Source organism: Equus przewalskii, chromosome 7, assembly GCF_037783145.1.
Source record: "Equus przewalskii isolate Varuska chromosome 7, EquPr2, whole genome shotgun sequence".
Lineage (NCBI taxonomy): Eukaryota > Metazoa > Chordata > Mammalia > Perissodactyla > Equidae > Equus > Equus przewalskii.
In genome coordinates, this window is record NC_091837.1 from 8361778 (window position 1) to 8388244 (window position 26467).

Below are 26467 nucleotides of genomic sequence, written 5' to 3' on the forward strand. Positions count from 1 at the left end.
TATCCTTTTAGCCATGCACATTGAAAAAACAAAAGAAAAGGTCAGGCACAAGGCTGCTGGCTCTACGTACCGCCAAATCGGGTCAGTACGTAGCCTACCTTCTCATTCACAAAGAGCCTCAAGCTAGATTTCTGTTGTGTTTTCCAACAGACACTCATGGGATGGAAAGATGTTCGCCATCAACTTTACATCATGCCTCATTCCCACACCACCCTGCCCCATAAATTAACATTTTTTATGAACCTCATAATTATCTTGTGGGTAGCAGAATTACATTGCACTGTTTTTTTGAGCGTTAAAAGAATTCATCAAATTTAAACATTTAAAATATGCCACAATTTTTGTAACCCTGTCTAACTTGAAGGAGCCTGGTTTCTCTTGACCTCTGAAAGGCCGGGGGATGCAACGAGGCAGTAGCTGGACTGAGCTGTAACGGTGCTGTCTTGGGAGGCAGCTGCAGAGCACAGAGGAGCCTGGCTCTGGAGGCCAGCTGCTTAAGGTTCAGCCCCAGCTCTTTCACTTATTATCTGTCACCTTGGAAATTTTTGTCTGTTTTCTCATCTGTAAAATGCAGATGATAACACTATTTATCTTACAGGCCTCTTGTGGGGATTAAATGAAATAATACCTATAAAATTTTAAAAACTATGCTTGACACATAGCACTCAATACAACCTGATGTCAAAAGATAAAAACTCAAGATGTGTCATGTCTCCAAGTCTGTTTCCTGATTTGTCAAATGACAGCATTGGTCTTAGAGGATTTCTAAAGGGGTGGGGGGCTCTGGAGTATCCTCTGAGGCCTTGAGCAAAGCAGCCTCTCTCTAAAACTCAGCTTCCTCATCTGGAAAGCAAGCATCACAATAGTGCCTACCCCGTAGCGGGTAATAAGGACGAAGTCAGACAATCCAGGTAAGCATTTTGCATAGAGCCTGGTTCACACTGAATGTCAGGTATTAGTTGTTACCCTCTGCATTATTTATAATGATGCTGGTCACTGTTTGCCTCTCTGATTTTGGAAGGGGTAGGATGCTAAACAAAGCCTTGTTAGTTGCATTTGCAAACCTCTCAACAGTGCTGACCAAACTCCAATGCACAGGTAAGCAGATATGCAAAGTTAAAGCTGTAAATTCAGGTTCCAAAGGCTTGCAAAATTAACGATCCACATTATCATACTGAGCTCCCAGCTACTCCACACTGATCAAATATGTTACATCTGAGCACTGCAGAGGCAGCAAAGACCCTGCTGAAAGGACTTCTCCACTGGACTAACTGCACTTACAACATAAAAGCCACCTTGATGTATGTGTCTGCTCTTAAATGTCTCTTTAAAAAACAAAAGAAGAAAATCCTTAAATTGCGGGAGTTGGTGAATATAAGAGAAAGTCACATCACTCCATACATGGAGATGGCTGTTCGCATCCTTTTATGTACAGAAGCAACCTGATAATATAACTGGGAGTGAATTTACTGTGAAGCTAATGAAGCCTGGGTGTCTGCACCTGCATGGGCCTGGACCCAATTTTTTTTTTTTTTTTTTTCCTGGACCCAATTTTATATTCATCGTTTGGTATTCTTGCACTAAAGAGAACCCCCTAAGTTACACAGACTTCAGGCCCCACAAAACCTGGATCTACCCCTGATATAAACAAATTGAATTTAATTTCAGGAAGGTAATTCACTGCTTAAAAAACTCTTAGGAGTCAATTCTTAGGTTAAACAGAGGCTTCTTCTGGATATTAAGTACTTTCCTCTGCCTGTAGGTATGGAAAATTAGCCTAAATGCTCTGAACAGGATTTTACAAAACATAAAGATTTGATCAATACATATATAGAATAAATAGTTAGATCCCTACCACACACCAGTCACTAAATTCCAGATGGATTAAATACTTAAACCTATGAATGAAAATCCATAAAAATACCAGAACAAAATATAGAAGAACATGTATATAAGAATGGTTGGTGAAGCTATTCTAAAAGTCACTCAAAACATAAAAAGAAAAAGATCGACAAGTCTGACATGTAAAAAACAAGATAAAAGGTTAATACCCATAACATATGGAACTCCTACAAATCAATTAGAAAGATAAACAACACAGTAGTAAATGTGCAAGCCATAAACACTTGATTCCCAGAGGAAAAATACAAATGGCCAGTAAATCTAAGAAAAGATGCTCAGCCCCAATGGTAATCAAGGAAATGAAGCCTCTTAAAAATCTATTTTTGTCAGATTAGCAAAAATTTAAAAGACTGATGGCATCCACTATTGATGACGATGTGGAAAAAAAGGTATTCTTACACACTGTTCTTAGAAGTTAAATTAGGATGACACTTTTAGAGGGCAATCTGGCCATATCTATTGAATTTTTTTATTGATATAAAATTTACACACATACAATACAAACATACATAAAATTTTACATTTTAAACATTAATTTGTACATTTGTTAATTGTACATTGTTAAAACTGTACATTTTAAACGTACAACTCAGTGGTTTTAGTATACTAAGTATACTTTAGTATATCACTATCTAATTCTAGAACATTTCCATCATTCCAAAAAGAAATCCCATACCCATTAGCAGTAACTCCTAATTTCCTCCTCCTTCCATCCCCTAGCAACCACTAAATCTACTTTCTGTCTCTATGGATTTGCCTATTCTGGACATTTCATATAAATAGAATCACACAATATGCGGCCTTTTGTGTCTGGCTTCTTTCACATAGCATTATTTAAATTTTAAATGTTCTTATCCTTCAACCCATTTATGCCATTTCTTGGTATCTATCATAGAGATATATTGTTCATATATGCCCAAACAGGCATATTCAAGGATGTGCACTGTAACCATTTAAATAATAGAAAAATAACAGAAAGAAAAACAAACCTAAATATCTACCAATAAAGAGATATTTACATAATCCACAGTTTCTCCTTTCTATAAAATACTGTTCAGGAGTTTAAAAAAACAAGGTGGGTCTCACAGTTTTTAGTAAAAAGGGTGTGTTGTGCCGGGGTTCCTCTGGAGCAGCCACTCAGAAGTGGAATTTTGGGGACTCGGGAGTGTGTGTCTCCTCATCTGACTGGCCCCTGCCACACCCATCGCTCCCCCAGAGGTTATGCCCACTCACGGTCCCTTCCAGCAAGTAAATGAGTTCAAACAATACTCCTATCCGATTCAGTAACCCTTGTCAATCTTTTGGTTTTGAAATGTTACCTTATTGTTGCTATAATTTTTTTCTTTTTTTCCTTCTTAAAGATTGGCACCTGCGCTAACAACTGTTGCTAATCTTCTTTTTTTCCCCCTGCTTTTTCTCCCCAAATCCCCCCAGTACATAGTTGTATATTTTAGTTGTGGGTCCTTCTAGTTGTGGCATGTGGGGTGCCAACTCAACACGGCCTGACAAGCCGTGCCATGTCCATGCCCAGGATCCGAACCAGCGAAACCCTGGGCCACCGAAGCGGAGCATGCAAACTTAAGCACTTGGCCACAGGGCAGGCTCCTAATTTTTCTTTTTCTTGATTCCTCATGAGATTGAGACTCTTTTTATATTTACTGACCATTCTCGTTTTCTCTTCTACAAAGTGCCTGTTGATCGTACTCTCTGCACCATTTTTCTGTCTTTTTCTTATAAACCTAAGCGTTCTTTATATTCAGGGACATATCTGCAATTCTACTTCTAGAAATCTACCCTAAAGGGAAAAAGTACACAAAGAATCACATAAATGAATTTTCAGTAAAGCACTGTTTGTAAGAGGGAAAAAATAGAAACTAAACATCTCTCTCTCTCTCAGAAGGGGGTGGATACATTAGGTTTATTCATCAATGGCTACCATACAGCAGTAAGAATCAATGAACTACAGCTACACATACAACATGATACATCTCAAAACTGATGTTGACTGGGAAAAAATGTCAATTTGTAAAAGGATAAGCAAAAAAAAAAGTGGGCGGATATGCAGAGTATAGCACCATTTATATCAACTTTTACCTCCTGGATATTTTTAATTCAGTCTCTTCCCATCCAACTGACCATTGCCTGAGGTGCAGGCCTCAGTTTCTCACTAGGATGACCAATGCAGCCTTCTAATAGGTCTCCCCATTTCCAAACTTGTCTGACTCCAAACTGTCCTTTACACAGCCATAAAAGGAACTGTATAAAACACAAACCCTTCCTGGGCTCTGATATCACCCACAGCATAAAGTTAAGACTCTTTATGATCTGGCCCCCTGCAAACCTCTTCAGCCTCAATTCTTGCCACTCTCTACATATACTTTACATATATGCAACTTCTTAACTGAACTGCCTTTTGGCACTCTGTCCCTAATTTGCATCAAAAAGTACTAAGAAACACTAAGCTTCTCTCTCCCACCATTCCTTTCTCTCTCAGAACACTAGGAATCTGCAGGCCAGCACTGCAAGACTGCTAAATTACACACCATTCTCTCCCAAAGTCATTTTTAATAAGAATACATTTCAAACACCAAATTGTCAATATAAAATCCAACAGGTGGCTTAAAATATTGCAAGATGGTTTGGTGTGTCATGTGACTGGACAAAAAAACCCAGCTCATACTTTTGATCCAAACATTACTCAAACTCCAACCAAGAAATATGGTTCTTGTTAACTGAACCATGTGATTAATATTTGTATTTATACTTTGAGGGTAATTGTTTCTTTATGCTTTGGAATTAACTGTGTCTATATCATTCGAACAGCTGAAATACTGCAATGAATACATTTGTGCATAATTACATTCCATGTGTTAATAAGCTCAATTTGCTTTCCCCTCCACACTTCTAAAGTTCCTTTCTTTTTTAGAAAGGTTGTGGAAGAATACAGACTGAATATGATGGGAGGAACTGGTATGATTTACTGAAAAGTTTGGATTAATGTGACCATAGAAATGAATCTGGAATTTAGTGAAAGGCTGTGCGGGCTACCCAGAGGTCTCCCTCAGGCACTGGACAGTGAGGGGCAAGAGCAAAGAGCTGGGTTAGGCGCCCAGACCCCAGGTTCTCATCCCCGTTCCAACATCTAGTTTGTTCTGCTTCAAGTCCTGTTCATCAAGAGGTAGCTACAAATTCCATAAAAGAATTAACATAAAGTATTGTGACCAGAGACAAATTATTAATCCTTTCTGAGCCTTAAATTCTGCATCCACAAAACAGGCATCATACTCTCAAGCCTTGGCTTACGAAAAAGACTACACTGAGCATTGCACAAAATACTCATATGCTTTGCAAAACGGTAAAACACTACAGACATGTAAGAGCTTATCAATACCGTAATCAGAGATATCCTTTTAATATTAACCTAGACAGTAGAAGCATGTTATAATAAGCTTTAGTTTCCCAAATGCAGGCTTGAAGCCGTAGATTACCTTTATTTGTAAGATCCTGAAAATTTACACCGGAAAAAACAGTTAGAACATCCTCCTCCATATGAACCACATATGCTGTCTGTGAATCACTTTCATCTCTAAATTAGTAGGATCCAAATTAGTAGGGCTTTCCTACAGTGAAATCTGTTTAAGCAAACATCTGCCTGTTCCCTGAAAAGTTCTTTTTTTCCACAAGTGGCCTTTGAATTTATGGCCCAAAATCCATGCAAAGAAAATGGAGCCTTTGAGACTGAAGCCCTTCAAAGAGAGGTAGTGTCCTTGAGAGGCTGGGTCTCCTCTCAGCTGGGGAGAAAGCATGCGAAAAAGCAACTCGGTTCTGGGCCAGGAAGTGCTCAGATTTAATGAAAGTGACAATGACTGCTTCATCACTGTCAGGGCGATACTGATTGAAAGGACACATTTTTCCTGTTATTAATATTCTTAATCAAAGCATAAAACGAAGCATATGTTTTTGCTGAATCAAGGCCCATTTTCTGTTTTGTCAATTACTCATTTTCCTGGGTGGTGGAAGAGAGGAGGCACAAAATGCAATCCCAAAGCCATGAATTCTGCCCTTAGCTTTACCCAAGATTGTCTAGATGACCTTGGGCAAATCACTGAGAGCAGATACTCACTTCAGTGTCTGTATCTGTGACAGAGTCAACAACCCCCTCCTCAGGCCTGGTGAAGAATACTCAGCAAATATTAGACAAGTGATCAAACGATTAAATGGATTCTGGTGCTTCTGTTCATCTGACCAGCATGAACAGACTTTTTTTCCTCTCTAAATGATAGGCCAGTTACTTCCTGGCTTTGATCTGAAATTGCATTATGCTACTCAAAAATGTAGGAGTGTCTTATTAATTTTTATAACACTACAGAGAAATGGCTTTATGGACATCCCTAACTAAAAAGGAAAATAACAACTGAAAAGATTATGAAAAATCACTGAAGTAATGAAGGTGTCCCAATTCTGGGGACATCTTATGCTGTAGTTGAAAGGGAGGAAGCAGAGGGACCAAGAGAAGGAGTATGTGATTGAAGTGGGATATCTGAGGGACACGAAGCACTGGGCTGACCCTATAGTTGGTCTTATAAAAACAGAAAGGACAAAAACACAAGATCAGTGGTATCCCTTTCCACCACTGCCAATCCACAGTGATTTCTCTCTGAGCGACTGTCAGATCGCCAGACAGCTCAACTGGGCTCACTAGACCAAAGAGCCTGCAGTGCCCAGCCACCAGCACAGCTAGCACACCCATGTGGGGCGGAGGAAGCAGGGCATTCTCTAGGGTGTGGCATAGTCCCCACACGCCGGATTGCTGGTCCTCAGAAGATGAATTTGGGATAAGGGCTGGGGCTTTCTGACCTAAAGGCCATGTATGGCCAATACTGAAGACCATCAGTTCATTCTTCCTGGTTAATAAAAAGAGGGGTTGGCCCAGTGAATGTAATTAACCAGATGCGCACAATGAGATTACACAGAAAATTCATCAAGCTGTACACTTATCATTTATACACACATATTCTAACAAGATTATACAGAATCTGGGACAGTGACAGTGGTTCCCCCAGTCCACAAGTTCCATAACGTTTCAATTTCTGGGGAAAGTCTCTCAGCATCCTGGAAAATCCAAAGAAAGAGACGACTGGAGTGATCCCATGACATGCATTTAATGCCCAGGAAGAATGCACTTTTCTTCTTTGAGCCTACCTTGGCCTGGACGGCATAGGAAGCCAGGAGCACAGAAGCCTCGGGAGGGCAGTAGATCTTTTCATCTAAAATCTGCTTCTTTACCTGAAAGGGGCAACAAGGGAGACATGATACTGTGTGCGTAGAAGTGAGCTATGCAGGCCGGTCAGAGCAGATGGCTGCAGGGTGTTCTAATGAGGGCTGCCAAACCAGCCTGTTAATCATTTTCTGACAAAGGGTACAATTTTTTTTACTGTTGCAGACAGGTTGGGAATTCAGGCATTGAGAAGTTACTGGTAAGATGACTACGCATAAAAAACCCTTATCTCTTCTGTTCGTGATCAAATGCTGAAGAGGAAAAACAATCTTCATGGTTAAAACAGAGACTGACATCTGGGCTGTGACAGAGGAGAGCTGTGAACTGAAGAAGTGTCAGGAGCAGCTCTGGTGGTGACTGCAGCCTCGGCCCCTGCTGAGCACACGCAGCACTAGAGGAAATGGAGTCTACTTTAAAGTCTTAACACAAGACAAAAGTCAGCAAGGCCACTGAGTTATGACTGTAGAAAAAACCCATTACTTTCAATATGCTTGCTCTAAGGAAAAAGGAAGCAATAAAGTTTGATCGATTAAACTTTTAAGTACATGTGAGGTCCAGGAAATATAATTCTCAAGCCATAACGTTGAATTAACATATCACTGCATTTAATTTCTTAGAATGGTGCTGCATGTGACATTCCAGACATAGAGGCACGAGAGCCTCGTGAAGTGGGAGCATGCTGAAATAAACACAGCAGGAAAGCCAACTCTTTTCACAGATGTCAACAGTCACCAGATTCAGAAAAGTAGTAAATTTTGCCTTGCTCAGCCATGAAAACACTCCAGTATTTCAGTATGAGGGAAAATTAAGCCAAAGTCACATGAGGGATGGGCACTGCTTCCAAGTGCTTCCAAGAAAGCCATCTCTACAATGCTAGGTCATTCTTGGGCCTAGGAAATCAAATGGTTTCATTCGAAGCAGGGCAACTTCCTAACCCCTTGGTTTCTTTTCAAAGGAAAAAAAAAGCCACACTACAGAAAAACTGAAAGGGCTTCCCTTTGGCCAGAAAATGTAAGGCTTGGGAAAGTATGTATATGTATATATGTACGTATGTACGTATGTATGTATGTGTGTATGTGTGTATACTCACACTATTTTTTGCAAACTTTCTCTGTAAAAGACATTATTTGGGGGGTTTTATTACATTTGACTTAATGTTTACTGAATGCAATAATCTAAGGGTCAAACTAATGATAGGAGAACTACGTGACAGACCATACATCTACTTCTGGGGAATCATGTCATTAACACCCCTGCTGCAATCTTTTCTGTTACTGACAGCGGGCACCTTTAGTCACACAAGCAGCTCCAACACCAATCCCTGTAACTAACCTTGAAACTGGGGAAGCACTCTGATCCAGCAGTGAGAACACAAGCAAAATTGACAGAGTTTTCATCCTCACACTAACCCCCGCCTCACTGTGCCCCGAGATGGTCAACTAGCTGTCTTTTAACCTATAATTATGGATCTCCTAATTTCTTCAGTTCGGTTGAGCAATTACTTATGGCATGCCTACTGTGCACTCAATGAGCCTTGCCTTTAAGGGGCTTACAATCTAATGAGGGAGTAAGGGAGAAATCAGACAATTACAGACAAAGAAGCACAATGTGCAAAGTTCCACAAGCGTGGGATTAACCAAGCGTCACTTGAGTTATGAAGTTCTGTCTTAGAGAGAAAAGATTTTGAATTTCCGGAAGAACTACTCTTTGTGAGACTCTCTCTCTAGACTTCCTTTACAACTATTGAGTATTTTTAAGTTAGTGAGAAGAAAACAAGATCCATCTTCAAAGAGATTGCAAGTTACTTGTATCTATTCTTTCACCATCATACTTTTGCAAATTCATCTGATACCAATTCTCATTGCTCAAGTATAGTTCCACCCTGAAGAGTCTTTCCATTACAAAACCAAAGGGACTGACTTTCCAGAGGTGAAACATTTTTGCAACGTGAAGGCACTTGTGGTTAACTCCAAGGGGTTCATCCAGGCTGCCTCTGCAACCATGCCTGGTGAGATTTCTCAGAATTAGGGGGGGTAGCATGGACTGGTGTACCTGCAAGAAGAATAAATGTTGTGTGATCTCCTGAACCAGCTCCTCCTCGGCATTCTCAGGATAAAATTTGGCCAGGAAGTGAAAGGTGACTGGCTCTTCCTTTGAAACATCATGATCCAGCACCTGCAGAATTGCAGAGCAAAAGACAAGCAACTCTATTATTGGCACCTCTTTCTCTCATGCCACCATCAAAGAACCTTGTGCAGGAACTTGTGTAAATATTTTTCCCCTCTAAATTCATCCCACCTCCCAAAGGTTGTAATTGTACAGTTTGAAGCATTCACAGGGCCATCTATAACAAGAAGTAATACTTAGTTCACATGGCGTTTCTGAACCCAATTAATCAATATCCTCAAGGGGTGAGTGGAGTTTTAAGATTACTAGGGCACAAATGTTCTCAAGGCTACATACAGAGATAGTTCAAAACTAGAAATTTATAACTCAAAGGTCTTGGGTGCTATCCTTTATGGTAGGCTGAAGGCCTTTTAATTTTCTGAAGTAGTGGAATCTGCCTTTATTCTTTTTTCTTACTGCCCCAAACATTTAGGTCCATATTAGAATGGAGCTTAGAGATGATGAACTGGATCTTTGTGAAATCATCTAAACATTAACTGAGAAAGAAGTGAAACGTGTCCATCGTGGCAACCCTTTGTTTCAAGGAACCTCTAGAGATGCCCCACAAAATACTTGAGCATAGTCAGTAAACCACACTGCCTTTAATCTTCTAACTATTTCATCCACCCACTAAAAAGCTGAACCATCTGCTCTCCAGAATGAATTTCATTTCAGGACATAAACATGCCATGTGACAGGCTACAAGGCTCCACTAACATGTGTCATAGTATATTTCCTTTGAGCAGCAGGTTCCATGGTTCCTGATGCCCCCAATCTAATATCCATTTAGCCAACACTCAGGTATGATTTAAAATTTACTTTGCTGAGATTCACAAAAAGATACAGAATGTTTTGTAGTCTTTGATATATAACTCTCCATCATCCTGGCAAAATTCCAGGTGGCAGTGCCTAAGAGATTCAAAATAAACCTGATCTAGGACAATCCTGCTGACACTGGTACACAGTGGCAGTTTGATCTTCATGATCATTGGGAATTACCATATGAAATTTCTAACTATCGGGGATTCCAACATGAAGATTCAGATTACTGAGCACGTATATAAACATAATTTGAACACTTGAGTTTAGAGTCAAACTGGTAAAAAGATGGGAGGCTTTCACTGTTTATCATGCCCTGTAGTTAGAAAATAAAATCAGCTAGGTAACTGCAGGGGGAATTATTTGGGAAAAGAATTAGATATTGACTTACTTTGAGATTCAGAGGTCTTTTAGGAATTACTGACAAAAGCACATGGCCCTGCTCTCCAACATCTTCATGGTTAGGTAGGCAGGTAAACAGGTAATGATATCCTGTGTGCACATGGGAACCCAAGCAGCAGGTAGCTTTCCTAGGCAATATCCATGAGAACTGCTGGGAGCCCAGACTTATCCACCATGCTCAGAAGCCCCAGAAAATCAGAGGGACAAAATGGACACTCTTCCTTCACCACGGGGACCAGGGCACTCTTTATTCCTTAGATCACATTAATGATTAAATCGAGTTGGGCCATGGTGTTTCTCAAAAAGATGTTTAAAAAATTCCCTAAAGAACATGAGCCTCAAGAAAATCTTTCAAAGACATAAATTGAAAAAAAAGGATAATATAATAGTAATTTTTATTCACAAAGCCCGACTAGTGGTTCAATAAACTGAACAGCATAAAGCCAGAAGCAATCAGCCTGGTGACAATGAGTAAAGAAGCCAGGGATGGCACAGTTCAATCCTGCTTGGACCTGCTTGCCTAGGAGAGCCTGACAGGAGTAGAAGGCCTGTGGCACCTCCAGGACCTGCTTTCTGCATGACTCGCTTCAGGACTTGCCCCGTTCTCTACTATGCACCTATAATGCCTCATAAAGAGTAAATAAGCTAGGCACATGCTCAGGGAAAAAGCAGAGCACACATCAGTCCACTGGTTTCATCTAGTTCCAGCCCAACCTTTTTGTCCATTTTGAGCCAGGCCACGGTGTCCTTGATTGTGTACTGCAGTCCAAAGAACCAGGTTTCCCGAAGCCCCAGGGTCCGGCACACCAAATCAAATAAGTCCTTCCCTTTCCACTTCATCTGCAACATAAAAACCAACAGCGAAAGGCATTGTGAGCAAAGGTCATAATCTACTGGCACAAAAACCTTTTCTCTGGGTTCCATACTCCCGGATTCCGAAAGATGGGAATGACACTAAGATGGCTGATGAGCACAGAATTCCTAAACAATTTTAAAGCATCCTACACAAAACCAGGAGAGGGAAAATACCAATTAGAGCTTAATGGCTTAATCACTACAAAGTATGCACAATACCTCCCTTGGACAGTTCCTTACAGATCTTAATATCCCCAAAGCTGCTAATTTAGGAAAGCTGGTAAATAAGCATCCTCATTTAGGAGAGTCTAGCCTCTTGAGTTAACCTAGGGCCATGGCTAGCTTCCAGGGACATTAATTTTCTTGAGATTTTGTCATTGATTTTTTTAAAAAAAAATCATGACCCTGTCCTTTGAAAAAAAGGCTAGAGCTTTTTTAAATTTAAAGACTGGTTTTACCAGAAGTTTTTTTAAAAAGCAACATAGGGGAGGAAATTGTAACCAAAGTCATAAATCATGAAGAAAAAGAACAATTAGAGACCACTCAGCACAATCACAGGTCTCTCCTATCACAATGCATAACTGAGGCCAAAGGGGAGGTGACCCGCCCACAGTTACGAGGAGCAATTTCAAACTCTAGGTATCTAAACCCAGGAGATAAACAGACACCAATACACTGCAGTGTGCTTATCCTACAGCCTCACTTCCAAAAGGACCCGAATCAATGGCTGCTAAATCCTTCTTTCACCTATTCAATCTTATAGCTGGAAAAGCAAGTTCAACATCTTAATAGGGGAAAAAAATGCCCAGCAGCTTAGTAAATGTTGCCACCTTGTGGTTTTCAAGTTAAATCACCCAGGATGTTCCCATACTACCCCTTAGCAGGTGCTCGCCCCCCACCCCAATAGCCTTCAACTCTCAGGTGGACATTCAAATGTACACCTGGGTACAGTTAATGTGCACGTGAGATGAGACACATCACAGAGATGATGATCATAATAAGAATAATCTTGAGATTCAAATACAAAGTTGCCTGACACTGGAAGAGCAAGACCACTCGAGCGCAGAAGCATCTGTCTTTCTCCTGCCCTCGTTAGAAATCTCCACCCAATGTCCTGGTACACTGCAGATGCATAATGAAAGGAAAGGAAAAAAATGTAGGGTTCAGAGACTTGTTATAAAAGCCAGAAGGAAAAAATAAGTTAGATCTCTAATATCTGATTGGCTTTTGCTAAAAGCTGATTCTACAGGGGATTTTTCAAGTAGGCCTTCTATTTTTAATATACGTGAATGAACAGTGTGTTCTCTACGAGGTGCTCAACAGGAAAGCCCATCCCTTCTCCGTGTTTACAGTCAAAGTCAAATTGCAAAGCAGCCGCCTAGATGGAAGGACACCAAAACCGCAGCAGACAAGTGGTTGGGATACGGAATGGCTTTGTCCTTCACTGGGGCTGCCTCTCCTAGATGTCCTTCTACCTCTGTCCCATCCCTCTCTGTGACTTTAGTGGGGCCCCGGGAACACTACAAAGGTTGAGGTCGTTAGAAATTACTTTGAGGGGCTGGCCCCGTGGCCGAGTGGTTAAGTTCGCACGCTCCGCTGCAGGCGGCCCTTTTCGTTGGTTCGAATCCTGGGGGCGGACATGGCACTGCTCATCAAACCACGCTGAGGAGGCATCCCGCATGCCACAACTAGAAGGACCCACAACGAAGAATATACAACTATGTACTGGGGGGCTTTGGGGAGAAAAAGGAAAAAAAAAAATCTTCGAAAAAGAAAAAGAGATTACTTTGAGTAGGATAAAATAAAATGACAAGTTTTATTTTAAAAGAAGATCTCCTTCCACTTTTGTAAGACTTAACAATGCTTGTTGGCACCCCCATTTCCCAGTCCGACAATAGGACAAACGGTTTTTTAATTCACAGCAGGTTTTAATTCCTACAGGCAGACTTCACTAAAGAAATGTTTTGGAAAACTAGAAGCTTCAGGATGCTGATTATCCTCTTGTCTCTATTTTAAGCCAGTACATAGTACATAAATTATAAATGACTACCTTGCTACAAGATAATGTAACACTAAAGAACAGACACTAACTTGGAGAAGTTAAACACCCAAGGGCCAAGAAGATCAAGGTAACGATTCCCAATCTGCCATAACTCACGGCCACGGCTGGGCTGTGCTTTGGCACGATGGGGCCGTCTGCAAGTGGGATGTGCAGTGCACGTATGCGAAAGCTGTGAAGAGAATGAGTGAATCTCCTGATTCGGGAGTTTAAATTCTCAAACATAATATCATATAAGTGCAATTTCCCTAAATTCCTTTCTACTTCCTTGTTTTTAAAATGCAAAATTATCTTTATTGAATGTAAAGAGACAATGTCTTTGTTCTTACAGAACTTGCAATAAAGAGAGGAGAGCGGGAAAAATCCTCACATCAATTCAGAATGTCCTACTGAGATTTTTAACTCTGACTCCAACAATCATAGTGTCAGAGTTGGAAATATGGGTGAGTAATTTACCTACTGTAGACCCATCCCCTTTTTGTTCAACGAAGGAAACTGAGTCGCAGATTCTTTGGCAGCCTGCTAAAGCCAACACTGGCCTTTTTCATGGTGATCTAAGGTAGGTAACCCCCACACACACCCACACCCCCCCACACCCCTGGTCCTCTAGCATCTCTTTTCCTGCTCTGTAGGGTTCCTTTGTCTTGCTCTCCACTAGCACTCCCCAGCCACCTTTTCCAGGAAGTGACCAGTGTCTTAACACTCTTCTCCCACCCTGAAACAAAACCACTCTTAGAAGAATCAGATATTGCTTGTTCACAGTTCAATGTGAATTAAAGGCTCTGCTACCTCTCATTTATTCTTTCAACAAGCATTAAAGAGCACATCCTATGTGCCAAGCAATGTGAGACACTGAGGATACAAAATGGCAGAAGCATGGTCCCCGCAGGAGACTCAAGCAAGGACCCTGGTCAGAAAACTCTTTAGAGAACAAGTGAGAGTTAGATGAAGAAGAGAAGGAAATAAGTCTAAAAAAGAAATCATGATATCTACAGGGAATTGCAAGTCATCTGGTAGAGCTGAAACACAGCCTGAAATTAGGAGGGGGCTTGGTGGGAAGGGAGCGTGATGCGGGCCAGGTGGCTCACCATGGAGTCTGTGAAGACTCTTGGGCAGAGGAGTGATGGAATCCAATCTGCATTCTAGAATGTGCTCTGACAATAGGATGGAGAATGGGTTGGAGCCAGGGAGACTAGAATCAAGAAGGACAGAAAGGAGGCCAACTCCTGCCTTAATGAAGGCAGTGGGAGGGAGAGAAGACAGCCTGAGAAATGGAAAGGAGGCAGACTCACAGAACTGATGCCTTATGCCAGTGGGGACTGGAGGAGAAAGAACCAAGAGGGACACTCGCGTTTCTGGCTTGAGCACCAGGTGGTTCCACTAAAGGGGAAATGGAATACAAGAAAAGCAGCAAGTTTCAGGGGAATAGATGAGCAATTAAGTTTTAGACAGGATAAGTTAAGGTGCCTGGGGAAACCAGGTAGAGAGAAGTCCTAAATACATATGATTTAAAGTAGCACTACTTATAAAAGAAAATGTTCTATCTTTAAATAATTAAGAAGTTTTTCTTTTGGGTTAAATCTAAACTTCCAACACGTTGTTTACCTACATGAGGTTGTACTTGTCAACATGCCCTTCCCCAAATGTATAAGACTTGCTTAGTCCTCCTAATCTGGCTTTCCACATCTTTACAGATAAGAACCATTGGTCACAGTTGCTCTGGTGGTTCTCAGGACACCCTGTGAAGGGAGGTCTTGGGATGTGAATGGGGCTTCCTTGGTGCCGGCCGACTCACGCACATGACCAGGCTTGTCTTTATAGTTTTATCAGTGATCCACTGCACTGTGCTGATGCTGAGAAGTCATCCTAATATCTCCCGAGATTGTAGGTACCTCAGAAGAAGAGCGACATCAGTCATCTCTCTGTTCCCCACAGTGCCCAGCTGAGCATGTACACACAGGACACGGCAAACAATGGCCGCCCAATGGAAGACCTGATGCCTTCAAAAACCCAAGGCTCAAAAACTTAAAGCAAAATTAACCCCCATTCATCCGCTACTTCAATAAATATTTGGTGAACATACATTGTGCCCAAGCACCACCCAAGGTGCAAGGGATAAATGGGGAACAAAAGAGACAGTCTCTGCTCTCACAGAACAGGTCTAGGGCATGAATCAGGAACAAATGATCACTTTCCTCAGTCCACACATAAAAATCAACTCCAGGTGTGGTTTTCAGCACCACAACACTTGTGAGTGCCACAACAGGGATACCTAGGACTATGGGGTCCTCCAATAATTTTGGAGGAGTGGGAAATGGCATCTACACTGACTCTCCTGGTGGGGAAGAGGAGCCAAGTGAAGACTGGGCTTGGGGAAGGAAGAGTGAGCAGGGAAGTACGTTCCAGGCTGAGGGACTAGCATATGCAAAGGTCTAGAGGCAAAAAAGCTTAGATGGTCCTCACAGGAAATGAAAGTATGGTAGTTCAGTTTGACGGGTGAATAGACTGGAGAACACTGCTATGCTTCCAAAAGGATGAAAACTAGAATCTAAAACCAATTCTTTGTCATCTATCTCTCTGTCTCTCATGTGAACCTCAGAACACAGAAAGTTATGTGAATGACTGTTTTCTCCTTTTTCCCAAGGATGGAACAGAACAAGTACCATTCTAGAAACACAGGAGAGAAATTAAGTCATTATATAAGATGGATGCCTCAGGACATTAGGGCTTAATTCTTTCCAGGAACCAGTCTAAAAGGCATAGATAGGCAATGGTTATCTAATAAAGGGATGAATCTCAGTGTTGTCACTGTGTGACCTTGGGCAAGTTATTGAACTTCCTGGGCTTCTGATGGGGATAATAAACAGAACCTGTCTTAGCAGATTGATCTAAGGATTAAGTGCATTAATACATTTAAAAAAGCCTAAGACAGTGCTTGGCCCATAGTAAATACTCAATAAAGGGTAGTTATTATTCATTCTAACCCTGCCTCTTCTCCGTATATTCTTAAGTGATCCTGTTTAAAGCCTCCAGTCCTGTTTCACTCCATGTATGATGGATGACAGATCAGAAAGGGCACCATCAATTCTCATCAAGCTAACCATGCTATCACTCATTTGACCAACATTTATTGACCACTCACTACATTCTAGTCATTGTGCCCGGCACAAGAGATAAATGATGAATTCAGGACAAGACACTGTTCCTATTCATGTCTGACAGGGAAGACAGGTAAATGGATAACGAAAATGCAACCTGGTAAATGCTAAGAGAACAGAGTGCGGTGGGACAATGACTCGGGCCTGGGGTCCGGGGGGTGAGGGGCTTCTCTGAGGAGACGCTGTCTGAGCTAGGTCTTGAAAGCCAGGCAGTAGCTGGCCCTTGGTGAAGGGGCTGAAGGAAGGAAGGTCACGCCAGCCAGAGGGAACAGCATGTCTGCCGCTTGGGTCCAAGCTGTTGCAGAGTGAAGGAATGTTCTTTGCACTTTTCTGGGATCTGACAAGCAGCATAATTATCCTATCTGCAGTACTGAATGTTCAATGCAGCACTGAATACGCAGCTTTGGCCCCACGCGTGCGATAGTTTGGACTCTCCACAGTTGATGAGGAACCAGGTTGCTGAGGCACTGGTTCTGAGCAGTCACGCATCCCATAACAATACCTGCCAGGGTTCTAAGAAGCCACGACCAGTGGGATGAGTCTCAAGTTTATTTTTCTCATTACAGTATTTCCTTTTCTGATACCTGAGTGCACATAAAGCCTTTCAGGCTTTGCACTCATATTACTTAAAGGCCTTTTTGTTAGGGTGTGTAATTTTTCCTCAATAGACTGCCCAAAAACAGAATAGCTCCTGGTTCTGATGAAACTTTCATTTAAACCCATCTCCTTCCACCTGCCAAAGTGTTCCAACTGCTCCACCGACACCACTACAGCTCCTCACCTCACATCAGCCTAGTGAAGAAGAGGGAGGCTCAGAGGCACACGCTCATCTGGCAGACAGAGAAAGAGAAGTGGAGGAAGTGTGAAAGGTGATTTGAGGGAGAGGAAAGGCAGGAAGGAGCACAAATCTGGACTCCACGGCGTGTAAGCACCTGCTCCGCAGGCCTCGTCCTCAAGATGCCCTTCAAGCAGAGGCGCTAATGGTGGTGAATCTGGAAGTAAGATGCTTCTTGCTTTGTAGCTGTGCGCTCCCATTACTTTACAGGCTGCAGTGCTATTTCAGATATACACTCGTGCCTGTATCAAAGATAGATGTGTATGAACTTTATAAACAGGACTAAGTGCTGTCAGCTTGTTATTTTTTGTAGGGGCTGAATTTATGAGCTTTACCCAGAGTAAAGTGCTTGTAATTTATCAACCTGGAATGTTTTAAGTAAATAGCACTAAGCACTTACCCTCCACAGCAGGAACGTAGCTGGAATGCAGGACTTTTCTGTTGTAGGAAGTAACTGGCCCCAATAACCTACAGGGCTGATTGGGGTCTATTAACTGGGGAAGCATTATGAATAACGTTCATGAGAGTCATCTTACACTTGGCCACGCATAGACTCACAACCCTATAACTATGATTTGTTTTCCGCTTTCACAGTCTTCACGTTGCATTTCTCCCATTGTTTCCTTTGGGCCAGGCAGCCATCGGCAATTGAAGCCCTCTCATTTGCTGATACGACTGTGTAGGGTGAGTAGGAAACCAGCCACATGAAGAGAAAAGGCCACGGCTAAGAAAAGAACAACTTCCCTGAAGAAAAAGAACCGAATTTGGCTTCCGTATGTGAAATGCCTTAGAACACACAGAGAAACTTCAGCTTTACGGGGAAGACTCAAATCTGGAAAAACGTACCAGAGAGGCAGTATTCCGTTTCACTGAGGTCTGGGGGACAAGATAATCAGTCACATAAGGAATGCTGTTTGACTGGCTGCCTCTCCACAGAAAATGAAAGAGAACCAACGAACCCAGCATTTGCTTATCAGGGTTTCTTCTAATTAGCTCACAAGCCGCCCTAGCATTTACCACAGAAATTGTCGAAAGGTTAGCTCCCTTTCAGATAGCGCAACAGAAGGAAGTGCGCCTCCCCAGGCTCAGGACATGTGCTGCGTGCTTACTCTTATCTCAGAAATGGAAACCCAAGGGTGATTGCGATTTCCCCTCTCAATGTTTATCCCTAACTGACTTTTGCAGTCGTGGCTGGCCTACAAGAACCTACTTATAGAAGACTCGAGAATTTAAGATGCTAACGGACCAGATCCAAACCTAAGTATAACTTTTATTTGTCTGTTTTGAAAAAAATAGATGCCAAATACCTCAATTTACAAGATAAACACAATGGAAAGGGTTATAAAAATGATTCTCCTGTGCAGCAAATGAATAATGAGAGTTCCATTAAAATCTATTCTGGTTAATCAAAGAGGACAAAAAGTGCAATAAGGCCAGCGTAAAACCGACACTCCCCACCTCAGGGTGTGGTATCATCGCACCACACAAGCAGGTTCTCGTGTCTCATGAACTTAAAACTCCAAAACTATCATGCCATTTCCTGTCACAATTAAAGGATGCACCACTCCTACTCAGCTGCTATTTCTCAACATAAGGGGAAAAGGGGATCCTCCAAATAGAAACAGGATTTTAGCAAAAAAAGAGATTCATTTCTCTGCTCTACTCATCATGACCCCTACATCCCTCATCTAAATCTGGGCAAAATCTCAGAAACCTGAAACGTCTTCTTCGCAAAAAAAATCCCAAATCCAATTTCTTGCCCTGTCAGTTTCTGCCATAATCTACCACAGCAAGTAATTTTCCTCTCCCAGTCTTCCAACCATCTCTGTTAGTATGCCAAATCTATGTATCTATTTATTTTTATTTATTTATTTTTTTGACGAAGATTAGCCCTGAGCTAACATCCGCCACCAATCCTCCTCTTTTTGCTGAGGAAGACTGGCCCTGAGCTAACATCCGTGCCAGTCTTCCTCCACTTTATATGTGGGACGCCTGCCACAGCATGGCTCACCAATGGTGCCATGTCCATACCAGGGATCCGAACCGGCGAACCCCAGGCCGCCCAAGCGGAACATGCGCACTTAACCACTGCGCCACCGGGCGGCCCCTGCTGAATCTATTTAAATTATTGGTTTCAAGGCCCTTCACCAATTCTCTCCTTCAACCAACTGCCCTGCCTTGTTACAACCCAGCCTGTGCCCTCCCAAGTCAGCAAACCTACGTGCTTCCATTTATCCATAACCAGACCTTTCTAAGATCCATTCCTTTATCCCATGGCCGTCCCCACCCTGGTACTATACCAGGTACATGAGTCAGTATGTACTTTACATACACGGAAAAATGAGCTGTCTGTCTTTCCCCAAGATTCCTGTCTTTCCTCCAGTTCCGCAGATCACAAACTCCTTGAAGGTAAGGGTTACTATACACACACATACACACACTTTATTTTTATTTTTTATTTTTTTGAGGAAGATTAGCTCTGAGCTAACATGTACCACCAATCCTCTTTTTGCTGAGGAAGACTGGCCCTGAGCTAACACCCGGGCCCATCTTCCTCTATTTTATATGTAGGACGTCTGCCACAGCATGGCTTGACAACTGGTGCGTAAGTCTGCACCCGAGATCCGAACTGGTGAACCCTGGGCCGCCAAAGCGGAACTTGTGAATTTACCCACTGCACCACCAGTCCCAAGCACACTTTAATTCTCCCACAACCCACACCAGTCCTACACAATATGTGGCCACTCCATAAATGCTTGTGGTTGGCTCATGATGTTGATGATAATGATGATGATAACTAGATGAGGCTTCTGAGTAGAAGAGCTTTCTAAGTAGTGATTGCAATGAAGCAAGAATTTATGACACTCCTTATTAAAATTCTAATTGCATAAGTGGGCCTTAAGGTATATATTTTCCCCCTTTGGTGACACATAGTGATTTCCTCTCTCTAAAGATACCTTGGCAAGGAAATCTAAATCTCAAAGAACCAACCAAGAAAAATTTCCAGAGAACAAAAGAATCTAGTAAGAAACAAATCATAGCACCTTGCGAAGCCACAAAATGGAGATTTTGAACTCCAGTAAGTCTTTCAAAACAAAATGAATTATAATTTTTTTGGCAGGCGGGAGTCATATGTGTGCAGCTTCTGGCATGTTTCTGCTGAAGTGGAGAGAGGTCACGGCAGCAGGAATGAACCCAGAGAGGGGATCTGTGTCCTAAACTATCCCCCTCTAGCACACAGAAGCCAAAACCTCGGGTGAGCCACACAGCTCCACTGGGCCTCAATTTCTTCATTCGTCAATCTCTTATGCCCCTTGCAATGCCGAGATTTTATGATGCTATGAGAAAAAGATGAGGCACTTCCAAGTCAGCTGACAGATGACAAAGCAAAAAGAAACAATACAGTGTGGTGCTATAAAAGCAATACAATCCCACAAAAGCAAAGAAGACCATTGCTGTCTTTGGAATTTGGTTCACAACATGAGGGCAATCACGGCCTTGTCGAATAGCTATAAAACACCCAAACCCGCTGTGTTGGGAACATCACTTAACCTCTCTGGGTTTCAGTTTCCACAACCGTCAAGTGGTCTTTCACGATTAACACCCTCTGAGTCTAGACCTTGAGACAGTTTTGCAGAAACCATGTAGGACTTTTTTCATTGCTATAATAATTTTCTTTTAACCCTTTAACATCCCAGTCCGTATCTTAAAATCAATTTCAGGAGTGTAAATGACACTTAACATTTAAGTTATGTGTGCTTTCTACATTCTTTTCCCTTACTCAGGTTCTGCTATTGCTATCGTGTTCCTTACTCCTGATAATCAAGAGGTGACTGTGTAACAATGAGCTCTCTAATGTAACAAAAACGGGAATCATAAGGCTGCTGAAAAATAGGAGCTTTTAGCACCTAGCGCACTGTTGATATTCAGCAATTATCAATGGTTACAAATGCTTGAAATACTGAGAATAAAAATTCTGCAGAGAGCTACAAATAGGAAACAATAGTAAATTCAGTGCAGACAGACACTAAGCTAAATTTCAAATGTCTAAACATGAGGTAAAACTAGCAGACTATGAAATAACAATCCATGACCAAGTATTATCCAACCGAGTAATTCGTCGTGTCCTGGCCATTGCAAAAGCTGTAGTTTGTATTTAAAAGTGCATTCCCTCAAAAAAGTTCTCAGCATAACAGAGCTAGAGCATAATCCATTCATGCAAACCGGCTCACGGAGAACCCAGACCCTAGCCCAGAAAGAAATTTTAAACATTCTGTTTCTAGCTCAACCTTTTGATTAAGTTTCACAGTCATCAATGATAAGGACACTGACTTTAACAGATTGGAAGGTACAGAATGAGTGGGTAGGACTAGCAAAAATTTCTGCAGATGGATGAGAACTACTGTGGACTGAAGACTTTTTTTTAACATATTTGAGGCTGATTTAATCTCAAATCAACATGAGTAGGATGCTAGATATATACACTGTTGGCGGATTTAAAACCATAGATCAGATAAGTTTAGTAATTACTCTGGGCTTCAGTTTTGAGTTTAATCTGAAAGCCAAATTATCAAAACTACTAAAAATTGGAGACTAAAACTGGCAAGGTGGGTGGGAAAGCCATAAGTAAAGTAACTCACTAATAGAAAGTTTTTGTGAATTTTCCAAAGCTAGGTCCAGATTTGGCAAGAAACAAAAAGAACTGTAGTGAGAGCTGGAAGAAGAAAAAGGCCCGATGCCTTTACAAACGATGTGCTCTGACCCCACCTAGCGGTGCTGGAGTGATTCCTAAACTGGGACAAGCACCTTGAGTCTCAGCATCAGTGACTGAAGATTTGATTAAAGATTTTTTTCCCCCGAAGTCAGTATTAGTTTGGTAATAAATATTTACATGCTAAAAATGTACTAAAACGTGGATTTAGAATCTAAATTAGACAAAGCACAGACAAGAGGATAGAACACATCATCCTGTAACAAACCAGAGAAGCCTCATCACCAGCTGGCTAAAAAGATTAGCAGCTCTGAGAAAACTCAATTCTGCATTTTTAAGACCTCAAATGCTTTAACTTCTGAAATTAAAAATAAACAAGCACCCAAAATGTTCTTGGACAAGAATGCAAAACTAGCATGAATAATTGGAGAAGTCATTCAAAACAAAGGAAAGAGAAGCATTTCAAAATGACACATTGGGGACAAAAGAATGGAGAATAATTAACTATTGACGGAAATCAGAAAAGAATCCTGTTATCACAGTGGACATCAAGCTAAATAGAGATCAATTATATAGCACGCTACAAAAAAGAAGATCCTTCAACATGGAATAAGACATAAGGTAAAGTTCATTATGTTTAGACTATTTATAGTCTAAAGAGTCTACAATTACAAAGGCATGGATAACCTGAAGAAGGTTCAAAGAAAATGAAGGGGAAGATTAAAGGACAAAATTGGCAGTGCCTCTAGTGTGAGACTTTTCCTCTTTGTTCCCAGACTCCCAACTCATGACAGCATAAGAAGCTAACATTTACCAAGCCCTTACTGTGGTCAGGCCCTGGGCTAGGTGCCCATAAAGGTCCATCTCATTCATGCCTTAAAACAATCCTATAAGAAAAATACTATTATTCTCCTCATTTTACAGACATGGCAACTGAAGTTTCTAGAGGTAAGTCCAAGGAGGACAAGTGGCAGTGGGAGGGCTTTACCCACGCCAATTTACCCCTTCTCTCAGGACGCCCGCTCTTGTTCCCTCAGCAATATTCTTTCTGTCCTCTAGAAGATTCTCTCACACCTACATGCTCAAATCCTGAGAGGACTTCCTACCTAAGAAGGAAATATGAAAGAGGGAGTTGTGCAATGAGCTGCTTCTGCCCAGATCACCCGAAAAAGGATGTTAAAGCTGAGGGCCTTTGAAATCAAATTCTTCTCCCTCATTTTTCAGATGAAGAACTGAGGCCTGGAGGGAAGAAGAGACGCACCCAGGGTCACACAGAGGAGCTCTGCCTAGAAGCCAGGTGTTCAAACACCAGTTCAGGGCTCTCAATGGTTTTACACAAGTAACACTCTGACTGTGCACCGGGACCGGATACAGTAAGGTATGCTGACCTCCTGAGCCCAACTTTGGCCAGGCTTGACCCAAGAACCGCCTCCTGCTTGGCTGGCCTTCGGGCTCTAGGACTGGCTTTGGACCTTGGTACCTCCTGAATCTTGGCCCTAGGAGTTCTGCTCATTCTTGGTCACAGAAGACCCTGATCCCTGGCCTCGTCCTCCTGGTGCCCCGGCCTTCGGATTCACCGGACCCTTCCATCTGCCTAGTTTTGTCCCAGCCCCCAGCTAGTTCAGGTTTCAGTGTGACACCTGGCCCAAAGCAGTTGTCTTCTAATTGGGCTCCTTTATTCCAACCTCTCCCCAGCCCCATCCCCAAACATTGCAAATCACTCTGCATGCCGACCATTTTAAACCACTCTCCTAGTAAAAATCTCAAAGCTCTCATTGCATCTGATGAATACAAACTCCTTAATCTGGCCTTCCAGGGCCTCCAATATGTGGCCTGAACCTACCAGTTCAAACACTTCTCTCCCTTATCCCTCCTCAAACCACAGGATTCCCATCCACTGCCTTTGCTCGAGCCACATCCACTGACCCACGGACAGGAACGTTCCTCCCCCTGCATCTGTGGACACAACCTGCCTTCAAAGCCAGGGCAGGCAGCGGGGGTGCTTCCCATTCACCCCACTGCACGGTGATTCCTCCTTCCCTGTCAACAGCAACACACCCTCAATTTGATATATATAGACTCCCTTGTGTTGTCTTTTCATGTGTGTCCCGTTTCTCTAACTAGATATGAGCACCATGGAAAGCTGAGACTTTCCCTCTTAATATCTTTCTGTGCATCCAACACCTCAAATACTGGCTGCTCCAAAACTGACTGCAGAGGGGAGGGGGGATGGAGAGGGAGGTGGAAAAGTTAGATAACTAACTTTCCAATGTACATGAAAGGGTCTCAGAATAGACAGGCTAACCAATTGCTATCTGTGTGGAACACCAAGTATTATGAGAAGACACCAGGTTGAATATAGAGAAGAACATTCTGACCATAAAGCATGTTAAATATGCAACTAGAAAACGCTTAACTGTTACAAAATAAGTTTCATTTTAGGTCAAAGGAAGGAATTCCAAGTAGACCATCCAAGTGAAAAGGATTCACTTACGGAAAAATGTCCATTTGATTCAAAAAGACAAACCAGCCATCGAAGCAATATAGCAGGGGTTATCAGTCATAGCATGCATCAGCCAAAAATTTAAGCCCACCGGCAAGTTCACAAAATGGTTCTGAAATGGTTCTCTTACACCAAACGCAATAAAATAATGCCATAGACAAACAGTTGTTGAGTTAGGAAGTTCTTGGAAAGATCTCGTAATTCTACTTTCTTTTTCCTGTTTACCAAATACTTAAGTTCTCTCCAGGTCTCTAACTTTTTCTCTCCCATTTTCTACTTGAAGCTTCCTATTTGGGTAGCATAGTATAGTAGAAGGCTGGCCCGGCAGGCAGGTGACCTGGGTTCGAATCTCAGCCCTATCACTTAGTAGCTGTGTGGCAGTCTCGGGCACAAAGAGGAGGGAACACCTGGGCAGAGCCTAGAAGGAGAATGAGAACATCTATGCCAGCAGACAAATGAGAAAGGCATTCCAGGTAAAGGGAACAGACTATGCCAAGGTGCAAGACTCTGAAGAGAGCTTGGCACTTTCAGGAAAGAGCAACCAGGACAATAGGTCCAGAGCAAAGAGGGCTATGTGAGGAAGGGCAGGAGGCTGGGAAAGGGAGCCAAATGATGAGGCCCTGCACTTACTTCCTTTTACATAACGACCTTCAAATGGAACTTACCTTGGGCCAGGTGCTATTCTTTTTTTTTTTTTTGAGGAAGAATAGCCCTGAGCTAACTACTGCCAATCCTCCTCTTTTTGCTGAGGAAGACTGGCCCTGAGCTAATATCCACACCCATCTTCCTCTACTTTATATGTGGGATGCCTACCACAGCACGGCTTTTGCCAAGCGGTGCCACGTCCGCACCCGGGATCCGAACCAGCGAACCCCGGGCCACCGAGAAGCAGAACATGCGCACTTAACCACTGTACCACTGGGCCGGCCCCAGGTGCTAGTCTAAGTATTTTACCAACAATAACTCAATTTTAATCCCTGTAACAACCCTATGCAGGAAGAATTATCACAATGCTCATTTTACAGATGAGGAAACAGAGGCACTGGAGAGGGTGAGGGAACTTGTCTAAGGTCGCTCAGCTGGTTAGGGGCAGAGCTGGGGATTGGGCTCCCGCTCGTAACCTCCAGGCTGGGCTGCCTCAGAGAAAACTGGAGCTTGAGCTAAGACCTACTCGACTTACTAGAAAGCCCCACTGCGAGGTTCAAATAAGCAAATAAGCAACTGGTTATTACTGAGTTTGACAGTGTGCCCATCTATTCTCCCGTTACCTACCCATCCCTGCCCTCCCCTCTTTCCGAATAGACAGTGGCTCCACTGGGACTTTAAGCAGCCTATTTGCCCTGTCTGAGCCTCCATTTCCCTGTCTGAAGATGAAGCCAACGACAGCACACCTCCTAAGCAGGTCTTGATCACTGCTAGGTTGTGTTCACTGCCTGGCCCACGTGAGTACTCAGTAACTATCTGTTGAATGAAGAAATAAATGAGTCTCCATCGTATCAAATGAGACAGTGCGTTTAAAGCCTTCAGCATGGTACCTGGCACACAGTAACTGCTATTCCCTAGCTCTTCCTCCCACAAAAGAGCAGCCATGGGGTCCAGGGGACGGCAGTACTAGTCAGCATATGCCCTGCTTCCTTCTTCACCAGCATGAGTGCATTCATCATGCACCCTTGACTGTCCACGTCCTAGATCTGTGGCACCCACGCCATCCACAGGCACTGCTTAAACCCCATGGGCGAGCCCAACGATAAGGCAGAAACGATCTTTTTTCTGAAGTAA

The 26467-nt window shown here is 42.5% G+C and overlaps 1 protein-coding gene and 1 long non-coding RNA gene across 7 annotated transcripts in view; one reads left to right on the forward strand and one right to left on the reverse strand.

Moving 5' to 3' along the window:
- NF2 (NF2, moesin-ezrin-radixin like (MERLIN) tumor suppressor) overlaps window positions 1–26467 on the reverse strand; it is a 74413-nt gene that overhangs the window by 36775 nt on the left and 11171 nt on the right. For all 5 annotated transcript variants that reach the window (XM_008515679.2, XM_008515680.2, XM_070626926.1 and 2 more), the window contains exons 2-4: window positions 11282–11407; window positions 9233–9355; window positions 7105–7188 (exon numbers count right to left, since the gene is read on the reverse strand). In XM_008515679.2, the coding sequence (XP_008513901.1) occupies window positions 7105–7188; window positions 9233–9355; window positions 11282–11407 (333 nt within the window). The remainder of the gene's footprint in view (window positions 1–7104; window positions 7189–9232; window positions 9356–11281; window positions 11408–26467) is intronic.
- On the forward strand, window positions 14649–24852 carry LOC139084428 (uncharacterized). 2 transcript variants are annotated; one of them, XR_011541776.1, is made up of 5 exons: window positions 14649–14852; window positions 16493–16712; window positions 22145–22806; window positions 23410–23563; window positions 24628–24852. It is a non-coding gene; the product is annotated as an uncharacterized lncRNA (long non-coding RNA). The 2 variants fall into 2 exon arrangements; XR_011541777.1 differs by lacking the exons at window positions 22145–22806; window positions 23410–23563; window positions 24628–24852 and having other exon boundaries at window positions 14669–14852; window positions 16493–18414.